The sequence below is a fragment of the Gouania willdenowi genome, chromosome 1 (genome assembly GCF_900634775.1).
Source record: "Gouania willdenowi chromosome 1, fGouWil2.1, whole genome shotgun sequence".
Taxonomy (NCBI): domain Eukaryota; kingdom Metazoa; phylum Chordata; class Actinopteri; order Blenniiformes; family Gobiesocidae; genus Gouania; species Gouania willdenowi.
In genome coordinates this window covers 30,097,199-30,110,377 of record NC_041044.1, presented here as the reverse complement: position 1 = coordinate 30,110,377, position 13,179 = coordinate 30,097,199, and the positions used below count along the sequence as shown (strand labels likewise).

Genomic DNA, 13,179 nt, shown 5'->3' with positions numbered 1-13,179 from the left:
GCACAGTGTGAGGTGGAAGCTCAAGTTATCCCTGGGGCAAAATGCAGAGCAAATAAAGTATGACCAGTTACAACGTACATACAGTACAGTAACAGGATGTAAAAGGATTTAGGGGAAACGTTGATTAAGGAATTGGGAGAAAAGTTACACAATCCTATTATTTGCAATTTACTGGAGTAGCCTAACATAAAATGATTAAAGCACATAATCACATTTCATAAGGAAAACATGTTAAAAGCCTTGTTATTGGAACAAATACACAATATTATTTGAGCATGCAACTGTATGGATGTGAATATGTTCTTTTTCTATGAAGGAAAATGTACATCTATCAAAAAGTGTGGGTGCCTAAAACAGAGTTTTTAGATGTTTATTTAGTTTTATAATATAAGATTTAATCAAGTAGCATACATCAAAAGCACTAAACCTGTAGAATTCAAAGCAGTTGATTCTTGCCTACATTTCCTTGTTTTTTCATTGTAAAGAAACACATTATCCCGTTTCTGTGAAATGAGATCAAGAACTAACTTAATGGTGGAGTCTGCAATCCTGTTCAGAAAAACTTTTTTTTTTATATACTGGGTGAAATGGTCCTTCCATCCTGTGAGTCGTCATGCAGTATATTGAGAAAAAGCAATGAAAAGAATCTGACCTCTGTAACTGCTGCAATTAGGTGAAAACTCTTACCAATCCCTGCTATCCGGTCCGAATGGAAAGAACCAATCAGATTCAATTTGTGTATTAAATGTTATAAATACATGGTTCTTAAATACCAGTCAACTTTAACATTATTGCAGTCGACAGGTTCAAAGTTCATAACACTGATTATCTCCTTGTCATGGTATATGTTAGGGAATGTGGTACAAGGGAATACGTTGCAAGTGTAAAGGTTTATAGAACTATGGTTTGATGTTTCCTAAACTTTTAGAAGAGTCATAGCTGGTTGCAAATTAACTTTGTATAAAAATACACTGACACAACATAATATATGACAGGAAGCCATAATACCCTTGTTAATAAATGTAGCAAGGCAACACAGCACAAATGTTATACTGTTTTACATTCACAGACAGTCATCTTTGAAGCGTTTCGACTATGCTGTGCTTTTAAAACGATTGGCCACTGATCTGCTATTTAGGTTTTCTCATTTTTTACAGTTGATACTAATGTTTCATATTGATGGTTTCTATACGCTGCTTTTTGTGATCTCAAGTAAACAAAGCAAGTCAGATTAAGTTAATTGTTTTTGCTGGCGTCATTTTATTTATCTATTTGTTTGTTTGTTTGTCTGTGGACAGTCTGTTTCAAAAAATTATAAATTCACGTCTAGGTTCATCATAGACTGATTGGACTGAAATTTGACTCAATTTTGTCTTATCTTATAGAGTTTCACCTGAATCGGATCCGGAATGCATATTTAAGTGTGATTTTTTTTGAGAAAAAAAAATGGGGATGTCAATTTGGACCTACTGTATCATTATTGATGGGGATAACTGTCAATATCTGGCAAAGAAGATATTTTTATATGGGACATATACTCAATAAATGCTATTATTAGAATTATTATCAAACCTGCATACAAATCAAGTTTCTTGGATCAATTTGTAAATTGCTATGTGAAAAATGACAAAATAAAATCAGCCATTATCCAATACTATTTTTTCCAACAGTATGATGAGAAAATATCAGATAATTACATATAAACACGAGGTGGAATGATAGACTCAGTTCTTGATACGATACAAGATATTGGTTTCACAGGATTAATACAATGTTTTAAAAAGGAAAGAAGAATGACAAAAAAATTACAATTGGAAATTGTCGATACATGGACCCTGGATGAGACATCTTGTGATGTTTTTAATATCGCGAGATCACACAAGTCAATATCTTTCCCTTTTTAATACCTTTGAGTCTTACCATATGTGTTAAACTTAAGCCTTCAGGTGTATTGTCCTCCACATCGGCATGAATCTACAGCTTCGTGTTTAGTCTGATTTTTAGATAATATCCTAAAATAAATGGTACCAAAACGTTGGAGACAGAGAGTAATGATGACAACACTTTGTAATTTAAAGATTTACAGATAATGCATGATGTAAATTAAAAAAAAAACATTATATTTGCATTAGTCTTAGCTCTTATTCTGATTTTAATGGCTTCAATGTTGAAGCAGCATTCAAAAATCCCTGCTTCTCCAACAATGAACAAGGAGAACACAACAATAAAATGGAGGATTCATTTCTACTTTTATCCATCCAGTTTCTCTGCAAAAATGTCATCATTAAAATCATTAGTACTAATGGCTACCTCTGTATGAGAGTCAACATTTAGCATGAATAAACAAGTTTAGGGTTTACATTACTCAAGAGATTTCATCCTGATGTTCTCTGAGACAGTCCTAACATGATGGTATTTTATCAACAAATGTGTCCCCCACTCTGGAAAAAAAAAAGCAGCCATCTGGTTTGCATGATGCTTTAATTCAAACCTGATATTGTGTGTTGTTTCTCTATTTATTTGTTTTAGCAACAAGGCTTTATCCTGACCCCAGGCCAGGATTGCCTCTTATTTCTCTGGCAGCAGTTGACTTGGCAACGACACCCTGAGTGCTCATGATCCCTGTCCATTAGGCTGTCAGTATTTATCGATTCAATCTTGGTGTTTTTGGAATCATTAATGAACAAAATGACTGAGCTAAACAATTGTGAGGTGTTACGGCAATCAGAAGAGAAAAGTGTAGTTTAGATCAGTGATTCTCAAACGTTTTTGGCTCAAGTACTTACTTTTTAATCCAAGTACCCCCTTTGTCCGATGACAACATTTTGCTCAGAATTCTGTGAAACAACAACAATAGAACGTAATGATAGAATTAATGACTGATAACACACATTTGAAAGAATCTCATTTTGTAAATAAGTAGAATGAAACAGTTATTATGGCTTCCTGAATAGATTTAATTCTAAAGTTTCTTTCATTTCCGGTTATCTCCCTGTTGGACCAAGACCGATCCTTGTATTTACAGTTCATATTCTAATTAAGATCATTTCTATCATCATTTTAGGTGTTTTTGGTGTCTTTTTGTATATTTTGTTGTCGTTTGTCTGTTCTTTTTAATTTTCAGTATATATTTATCTCATTTTGTGTGTTTTTGTCCGGGTTTTTGTGTGTTGTTGGTATTATTTAAATTATTCTGTTTTTATTATTTTATTATTGTGTTTTTGACGTTGTTTGGTTGTTTCTTATGTCATTTTTGTATGTTTCTCTGTTATTTTTGTGTATTTTGCAGCAATCTTGTGTGTTTTTCTCTCATTTAGTTTGTCTTTGTTGTTGTTTTGTGTGTCGCTGGTAAAAGTAAGTATTTTTCTCTCTTCGTGTGTGTGTGTGTGTTTTTGGTGTAATTTTGTTTGTGTGTTCTTTTTATTATTCAGTATATTTTTCTCTTATGTTGTTTGTTTTTGTTGTCATTTTGCGAGTTGCTGGTAATATTCAGTATTATTATCATTTTTAAGAAATATAAACATGACAAAACCCTATATTTTTAATGCTTTCATTTGTTTGTTTTTTTACCCTCTCTGTCTCTCTCTCGTACCTCGATTTGAGAAACACTGGTTTAGATGTTAATAAAACATGTTACACACTTGGATATGAAGAATGTAGGAATTGAAAGTATGAAATATTTAATGTTTACATGCATGTTTATTTGAAACAAAATTGGAAAGACAGAATGGAAACAGACAAGTCCCCTATTTCTATGAAGCTCCACTTGTTTGTTACCTTGGGAGGGGGTTATTGCCATCCCGAGGCAGATGCTTTTGTTCATTCAGTAAGTCCTCGTAAAGATGTCATTGTTTTACCATGGCACAATGTTTTATTGTAGTGCTCTGCCAGGGAGAAAGGACATTGTGGGGCACGCTGCCTCTTGCTTGGAATGCCTGTGAGTGCATCAGTGTCGAAGCATTTCCATGTTACGCATTAGCCTCTGTTTGCTCTCCCAGCAAACCCAACAGAAAAATCGTTTGACAGTCTAATTGGACCCTAACTGGAAAATAAATGTAAGCACAAGTCATAAGACCTAATTAGAAATGGAGCTGGATGCCAGACACTGGTTTGAGGCAATAGTTTTGTTAAAGCCCAATCTATCCAAGATCCACAACCCCCCACTGTTCCTCAAACATTACTCACACATCATCTGACATTAATGTTATCGTCCATGCACTGTAACCTTAAATTAGTTATAGAACTACTACGGCAACCACTTCACTGACCTGTTAAATACTGTGTGCAAATTAGCTAATTTATTGGACCTAATCTCTGTTCTTCACACTCCTTGAAAACAAATCACGTTAAAACAAGCTCTACTTTCACGTTACCATGGTTTTTTGTAACTTTAAGAAATACAAAAGCACAGTTGCTTTGTGTCTCATGATCTCACCCTCACTCTGTGTTCAACAAGGTCTGTTTACAAAGATTGTAAAAGTATTTTTTTGGGACTATTGGACCAGCTATGACATTTATTTGGATCTCTCTATGGTGAAGCTCAGTCAAGGGGCACACCCAATAGTAAGATTAAAGACAAACACTGTGCATAAGAAATGTTGGCGTTCTTAGATTGCTTTGCATGAGACAAAACAGCATTTATGACAGCAGATGACAAGGGTGTTAGCAAGACTAGTTGCTTGTTGTAAATCATCAGGCTTGCTTTGCTGGAATAAGACCACCTGAGGTCAGTGTTAGACTTGTTATTGCACATTAAGCAGAAACAGAGCCCAAAGAAATCAAAGGAAAAACATGGAGTGAATATAAAATTATGAGCATCTAACTGGAAAAATAGTTTTTTAGACCCAAGGTAGTTTGATTGTTTTAATGGTTTGCCTTTAAACTATTTCTTAAAAGAGACACAATGTTCTTCGTCTTAACTTTATAAAGAGACAAATTATATCCCCAGCAGGAAAGGACGTGTTGTCTTCTTTTTTTCCTCTGTACTTTGTGTTCAGCAATTTAAGGGTTGCCCTGGAAAAAGAAAATCCATTAAAGCGTGAATAAAAAGAGATTTAATAAACTAAAATCATTCAGAATTTATTCATGGAAGGAAAGGATTAAGTAGTTTTGCATTTTGACATAGTTTTAGAGAAATCCTACAAGGTCACTTTGCACTCAAACATTTTCAAACAACAACATTTTGCAGTGACAATGTCATTTTGTGATTTGTGTCTTTATTCAGCACGAACATGCTCGCCTGGACTCGATGGTGCTGCTGCTGATGAAGCTGGATCAACTGGACCAGGAAATAGAGAATGCTCTTAGCGCCACCTCATCCATGGACAGCACCCCAACCCTTCATAGACGACACCCCCTGGTGAGCACTACTGCCTAAGACCTGGCTGAATGAATCCCACCACAGCTTTTACATGGTTATTAACACACTTTTGTCTTTTCATTGCATCGCACATTGTTGCATTCATTTTGCAACTGCAACTTCCAGAATATAGGTGCATTATTTTAGCCTTAACTGTCTGTTTCACACATTTTGCATTTAAAAAAACCTAGAATGTGTGAGACATACTTGGGCATTTTGAGAAATGCCATCGATCGCTTCTTTTTCACTTGCAGGAGCTTAATGTTGGGGGTTTTCCAGCTTTATTATCAGCAAAGCAATCATCGACATCCCCCAATGTGACCCGCTCAGAATCCACGCTTTCAGAACTGGGAGCGAAACCAAAAAGTGGGGTGAGTGATGAATGGATGGATGATGGATGGATGGTTTATGGATGGATGGATGGATGGATGGATGGATGGATTCAGCAGCAACAGCTCTCATAGCACATTTGGTTTTCCCACTAAGCACTGTGGAATTACAATTTATCTCTAATTCTGCAAGAAATGACGCAGATTAAAAACTAATCTAAAACAACAACCGAGGAATCCATCTGTACGAGTACAAACCCAAAGGAAACACTGGCTTAGCGCTTTGTTTTGCTGTCTGCATTCTTTTGTGTTCCCATAATTTTAAGATTTTGCACTCGGCTACTCTTTTACACACACGCACCTTGCATGCACGCGCACACATGCACGCGCATACACACAGTGAATCTTCCAATTAAAGGAATGTCTCGGAGCTCTTCGGGCTTAGCTAAGCAGACGTAAAGCGCCGTAATTAGCTTGTTCCAAATATCTAGATCCCCTCACCCCAGAAAAAGGGTCAAAATGAGGGTCTAAGAGGTAAAAAGCAACGAGAGGGGGGAGAGGCTACAACACACTTTTACTAAGATGTTAGCCTCTGGTTTAAACTGCTAACGTTTGTCCTTTCAACTTATAACATTCAACAGTCTACTTCCCACAATGTCTTGTCGTTTTCTTTTATTATATTTACATTTTCTGTAAAACAATATTAAATAATTACATTTCAACACAATTTCACTTTCCCAATTTTATTGCAATACACAAACAAGCTGAAGTTTTCCTCAACTAAACAACAGATAGACATAATCAATGGTGTGTGATGTATTATGTCTGCAGCTGAGTTTCCTCCACCTCCATTCCAACAGTAACCCAAGGTAACTGACTAAGCTTGGGTAAACAGTGCTTTCACTGCGCCTAATAGAAGGCTTTTACAGTGGAGGCCCTGTGGGGTGATTGATTGAGGCCAAAGAGATGATGACCTCATGAAGAGGATTCTCCTTAGTTAATAGTTGCAGGGGACTTCGGAGTCCTTTCAGCCTCAAAATGTTCTGACGCCCCCTTAATCTTTTTTTGCTAGACAATACAAATCCTTTAAATGTTGTAAACATTGGCCAGATGTGAGAAGAGGAAGGAACAGCGTGGAGGGAAAACCTTATATTACTTAATCAGTAGAGTTCACATCGTAGATGTCGTAGGCAAACATCCTATGAAGACGATTGAATTTACAGGATACGACGTCTCGATTTACCCGTGACAGTCCGGGTTTTCAAAGTTACGTCCCGTGTCCCGGTCCATTTCCTCCAAACCATTGATTTGTCATGGTTTTTCACAAGCTCATTCCCGGTTGTCCCGTTTATAAAGAAATAGACGTCTGGTCTGTTGTCGCTAACAGACAAGACGCAGAAAGCAGCAGCGCATTTTGTTTAAAAATGTGATCTCTGTGAACTGTGAGCTGTCAATCACAGCTGTTGCAATAGTAGCGCTTGTAATTGTAATTGTAAACCAATTAAAAAGCTCAAAAGTCTTCCACGCGTTTGCAACTTGATGCAGATTGGTCGATGGCATTCACAATATTACAATAGTCGTTCGCTTCCTCTAATGCCAAAAAGAAAAGCAATAATACATTTCATTTAAAAGGAAGGAAAAATATATTTAATTTATGTGACCTTCTACCTTTTTCATTACAACTAAAAGCAAATGCAAATTGTTTCTTTTGAAAACCTGTTGTCGTCTTTGGTTACATTACTTGAATTTTAAAAATCTGGTCATCCTAGCTTAAGAGTTAAGGGCAAAGTCTACTCAGAAAATCATTTAATCTTCTAATGTAGAATTTGACCGAAAATGAACTACTTCCTGTCTATGTATGTATAGAAATTGGATCAAAATGGCTTGTAAATTGCAGTCATTGTTTTATTGTTTGATGTCTTGTATACAGTCAGTGTGACTCACCCAGTGTTTTTATGTACATGCATTCAGATAATAGTTAAGTGTCATCATTTCACCTTTGCATTACTTCCATAATATACTAGATCATAAAATAGGTAGCTGACATTTGTGTGATGCTCAGTGAAAGACTTTAATGTAATCGTACAGAGATCACTCCCACACTGTTCTGTGTTTTTATGTAACTGTAATAAATGCAAAGTGGTGGTATGTGGCCATGAATGCTTGTGACAAATGGACATTCACTTGGCTTGTTATGGATGTGGCACTGGGTTCATGTGAAGACCCTCTTGCCTCCTTGCTAGCCTATAGCTGCTGTCTATTGTTAGCCTTCAGCAGGTGGCTGTTATTCTTACATGGAGTGTAGGGCGGACATGTGGTGGATGTTGTGCCATAGCAGGTGTTTTGCTTTTTTTTTCCTGTCAGAATGAAGCTGCTATTCTTTTCCAGAATGTTTTTGTTGGCAGGTTACTATTACTTACTTTGTGTAGCAGGTGTCTTCCACAGTGGTTGTTGTGTTGCAACAGGTGTCTTTGATTTGGTTTATGGACTGTGTTCATTGATTGTATGTTAGCCTTCATTGATGTACCAATGTGAGGGTTTATTTCTGGCTCTATCCAAGTGCTACATACCCAACCTAGAACTTTTCCAATTCTCATATCCTGCCAAAAATGTTAAGGTGGGTTTATATGAACCAATGATTGAAGGAAAATAGTAGTTAAACTCCCATTCTACTCAAAGTCATTTTGGAAAATCTCACATACAAGTTTATTTGACTTTCGGAGAAAACTGGAATATCCACCAACCCAACTGCTATGAAATCCATAAAGAGAAGCATTACTCTGAAAGGGTGGACATTTTTCTACCATGAGTGGGAGCTAAACTAACAGTTGGATTATGTGTAGTGTAAAGGGCCGCTTGTTATACAGGTGTATTTTTAGCACTCTGTAGTTACAAAGCCAAGGATGTGCCAAGCCACAGAGGCGGGTGGAAGCTGCTGACCTCTGACCACCTTCCTCTGAAAGTTACAGTCGGAAACAACATATCAGTCATCCTCAGCGCCGAGTGTTCCCACCGGCATAACGCATATAGGGCTGAATCCCCAAAGAATCTATAATAAGACGCAATACAAAAAGCTTTGCCATGTGGTAAATGTAACACAGAGGTGTTTTACATGTCATCCATACGGTAAAGGAGAAGGTGCTGCCCCCCAGCCCAGTAGTAACTCGAAGGCTTTTTCTTTGGTAAACATTCCATAACAGGACGACCTTGAACCCTTTGGCCATAGTCTGTAGTCTTTGTACTCTGCCTGTGGGGCAGACTAACAGTAGCGTGGTTTCAATTACAGATTTTTGCAAACTAAAAGCGATATTTCTAAATGTCAACAAAGTATAATTGAGCTTTGAACTTGCTTCCATTGAAGGTTGTTTTGGGCTAAAGCCTCGTAACTCCTGTGAAATCTCATCCCGCGAGACTTCACTGCAGGAAGATGCGCGGGACGCTCCAAACCTCCTTATAACTCTCTGTATTCTTTTGTTGTTTTTATGTCTAATGTGGCAGTAATAACTTTTAAGTATAATGCAAAGAAATGTGCTGGTCGTCTCTTCTGTTTACACGTACCGCGCCTTATTTTCTCGGAGAGACGGGGTCATGTTACCAGATATGTCACGTCATGTGACCAAAGACATCAAGTTCTGCGACGTGTTTCCATAGCGCTTCTGCGACACATTTCAATATCGAAGCGTCTGAAATTCCTCCTCATAAAAGGATAAAAACTTTTCCGCAATATTTGAGCGTTTTTTTCAAAATGAAGGTGTTTCCATTACCAGTTTTTATTGCGCTATTTGGATTTTGCACATTTTCAAAGGTAATGGAAACGCAGCTAGTGTAGCAAATACATGTGATCAACGCTTGTGATCATCCTGCTCTCAGTAAGTTCATTAATGTGTTATTTATCCAAAATAAATGGTACCATATTTGTTTATAGTTCTTCATTGCAAAGTTGTGATAACTGATTCAATGGCCACAGTTACATGATGTTTTTTTTTTTTTTAAATTTGGAATTGATTATTACAAATTAAATTATTCGGAATTAAAGTGTTCTGCTTTGTGTTTACATGGAACAAGTAATTCTGAATTGAATTTAATCAATTCCGCATTAGGTCTGGGGGTTGGGAAGGGTTCTGATTGGACAGGGGGTGAACGTGACGTATCAGGAAAAAATGCACAACAAACCTTTTATTGTCGGCTACATTATAGACCACATGAGAACGATTTTCACTTTTATTTTGATTGTAGTTTTGAAGCAGCAGCTCGACAATAACATACAGTTTCACTTTGGTCAGCTGAGCAGGAGAAGGAAATAGGAACTAACTGGTAAATAATACCCAGTAAATCTCCGGAAAACAATAACGAGGATTAAATATTTGCTCCCTGGTAAAGATAGTAGCTCTAACAACCGGTACAATGATAAACTTGGTTATACTACAGCCTGTGAATGCATTTACTCCGGTATGTCTCCGAAATGTTTCTGGATGTTTCTGGGTTTTAGTATCACCCGTCCTGGTGCAAAAAAGCTTCATGCCCCTGTGAAGCCTGTTCCGTTTGCTGATGTCCGTGTGTGCGTAATAAGTCTGTGTCTCCGTGTGAATGTCCACATGTTTATACTTCTGTCCATCCACTCTTTTCATTATATCCAAGTCTTCGATGGCTTTTATTAAATAAATAATCTCGGTTCCAGTCCGGGCGGCCACCTTGGATTATGTCATCACCAGCGTGTCATTGCGAGAAGTCGACCATGCGCAAAACGACTGTAATTAACTTAAAGTGGAATTAATTGTTAACAAGATCGAGTTGAGGAATTATTTAATTCGGAATTAAAATCGGAATAAACCATCCTCCTAATTTGGATTTAAATTTAATTCAGAATTAAGTGTTTAAAGAGTATTTCACTTTTATGCTGAATTAAAGGGGAATTAAAGCTCCCATGTAAACATGGCCACAGATGAGACATTTTTGGAATAGCGGATGAACTTAATTCCCTGTCAGATATTTATGCTTACTATTAACATAGCTCTTTATCTGTCTCTGGCCTAGTGGACAATAGGAGCGCTGTGGTTTGCGTGCTAAGGTCACGAGCAGACCTCTGCTCTGTCCTTCCTCCATGTTCCGTTTTGGCAGGCTCAGAGTCCCCAAACATCCTCCAGCCAAACCACACCTTCTAAATGTCGAATAACCCGAATAACCCTCGTCTTTTCCTTTACTTTCACTGACATATATTTATTTTATCATTTACCTTCCCCTTTTTGCAATCCCTGTCCTTTACCAATAGTCAATACAATGAGCTCCAGACAGACTCATGTTTGCTGCCAACATTCCAACATATTTGGCCTAAGAAATAGAGTTGGCCAAATGAATAGGCGAGCTATGAAACTGACCACCATTGACTCACAGACAGGGCTGTCTGTGGCGGTTCTGGTCGAGGCTACGCTCGCTGCTTTGTGTAGTGTCCTTGTCCCCAAGGTCATTCCTTAGCTGAGTGCAGCTGTAACAAGGAGACAAACACAGACCTGCTGTGGTTTACAAAATGCAACTTAGGAAAAAAAAGAGCCTGGGCTTATGGTAGGGACAGGATGTGAAGAAAAGAACTTCTCCTCAACCCCCAGAAGGAAATCTTGTTTTTCCTGTTGATCCAAGGCTAAAGTCCCAGTCCTGCAACAGAAAAGGGATTGTTACCCTTTACCAAGCAGAAAGAAATTTCATATAACCTAAATATATTATTAGATTTGATGACATAACCAAGTTTCTGCTCCCCAAAAAATTAAAGCTCTGCTGTTTCAAAGACTCAACAATGAGTTTCTCAAAATGTGTCATCACATAAAAGTTTACATCGTGCTAAAAGGCAAATTCCCATTTGTATGGTCCCTCTAATGCCTGACAACTATGTTTTACTGGCTTTGTCACAACCAGATTTACTGGCTCCTTTCAGATTGTGGTACTTTTAATACACATGTTAACCATATGTTTTAAGTTATGACTGTGTTAGAAAATAGCTTTGTTCCTTTTTCATTACTAGTTGATGACATTAAAAGTGTGCAGTTAAGTGGAAATAAATGGAACATCATTGACAGTAGGTCTTAAGGATGTAAGAAAACAAAGGCATCTAGAAGCACCCGTGAAGCTGATAATAAAAGTATTCTAAATTGTAAAGAACAGCAAACAAAACGGTACTGCTAAGAAACAGACTTACTCGTATAAAGGAACACAATACCAAGCCAAGGGAAATGTAGGCAGCACTCAATATAACTAAAGTTTTAATTTAATTATATTTTTGTTTTGAAGGTCTTCCTTTGAATTTTCCCCTTGCTGTGTTTATTACCTCTATTGGCCATTTTGCACAATACATCACATTTATCGTCGCTTCTTAATTATATTAGTAGCTGGCCTAGGGCTTTTAAAAATATATATATATATATATACAGCTTAATAGGGGTGTTGAAAAAAATTGATTCGGCAATATATTGCGATATTACGTTGCGCAATTCTCGGATCGATTCTAAATGCATCCATATCGATTTTTTTTTAAATAAAAAAATAAAAATAAAAAATATATATATATATATATTATTTTTACCTTTATTTAACCAGAAAAGTCTTTTCCACTGCAGGAGACATTGTAACTGCACAAAGAAGTGCGCTGAAACATGGGCATGTTGACCAGTTTGTGTTTTTTCAATAAAATCTAAAAAGAAAGTACTAACTTTATGCATTTATGTTGTTGTTCTAGGCATAAACCTCAGTTAAGTTGCACTAAAGTCATGTTGCACTAAAGTCAAAGTTGGTTTACAAGCCACAGGCAGATTGTATATTATGCACATGGCATGTTAAAGCTAATGTTTTGAGTGTAAAATATGCCAATAAATAAATCGCAGTAATCGCCTTAGACTTTAATATCAGGATATATCGTATGGCATCGTATCGTGACCTATGTATCAGGATACGAATCGTATTGCCAGATGCCAGGCAATACATACCCCTACAGCTTAGTGTCTAAATATGGGATCAGTGATTATTTTATTAGGATCAGCGTGAAAACACTACACTGACCTGGTTCAGATCATTATAAGGCTTTATAAAGTGGAAAGTAAAAGCCAAGAACTGCTCAGCATTGTTGTAAAACACTGACCCGGTTAAGCCATAGGAACTGCTTTTTCTCATCAGTCAACAAGCGCTGCGATGAGGACACTGCACTTTTGTACAGACTAATCCTTCTTGTTAACCCACTTTCTGTCTTCAACAAGAATTGTCAGCAGCTAATCCACTGGCTGGTGTTGGTTCTAGTTGGAATGGTAAGGCTTATCCCCATTGACTCCAGTCGCTTTGCCATTAAAAGGCAACACACGCAGTACACACTCTTACATGAAATGAGTGAATCAAGGAGAAGATCGTTAGCAAGCATTCTGATCAGGTGCAGTGTTGCTAATTAGACTCAGGTGTGTTGGGGAAGAGAGAAAAACACAACCTGTTGGATTTGGGTTTGATTGTCCATGTTTT

At 37.2% G+C, this 13,179-nt stretch overlaps 1 protein-coding gene across 2 annotated transcripts in view; it reads left to right on the top strand.

Annotated features, from left to right (window-relative positions):
• Nucleotides 1–13,179, top strand: part of dlc1 (DLC1 Rho GTPase activating protein) — an 89,724-nt gene that overhangs the window by 3,317 nt on the left and 73,228 nt on the right. Inside the window, exons 3-4 of one of the 2 annotated variants that reach the window (XM_028467662.1) lie at nucleotides 5,225–5,359; nucleotides 5,614–5,730. In XM_028467662.1, the coding sequence (XP_028323463.1) occupies nucleotides 5,225–5,359; nucleotides 5,614–5,730 (252 nt within the window). Of the gene's footprint in view, nucleotides 1–5,224; nucleotides 5,415–5,613; nucleotides 5,731–13,179 lie in introns of those variants that run through there. The other variant, XM_028467711.1, reaches the window with a different exon arrangement.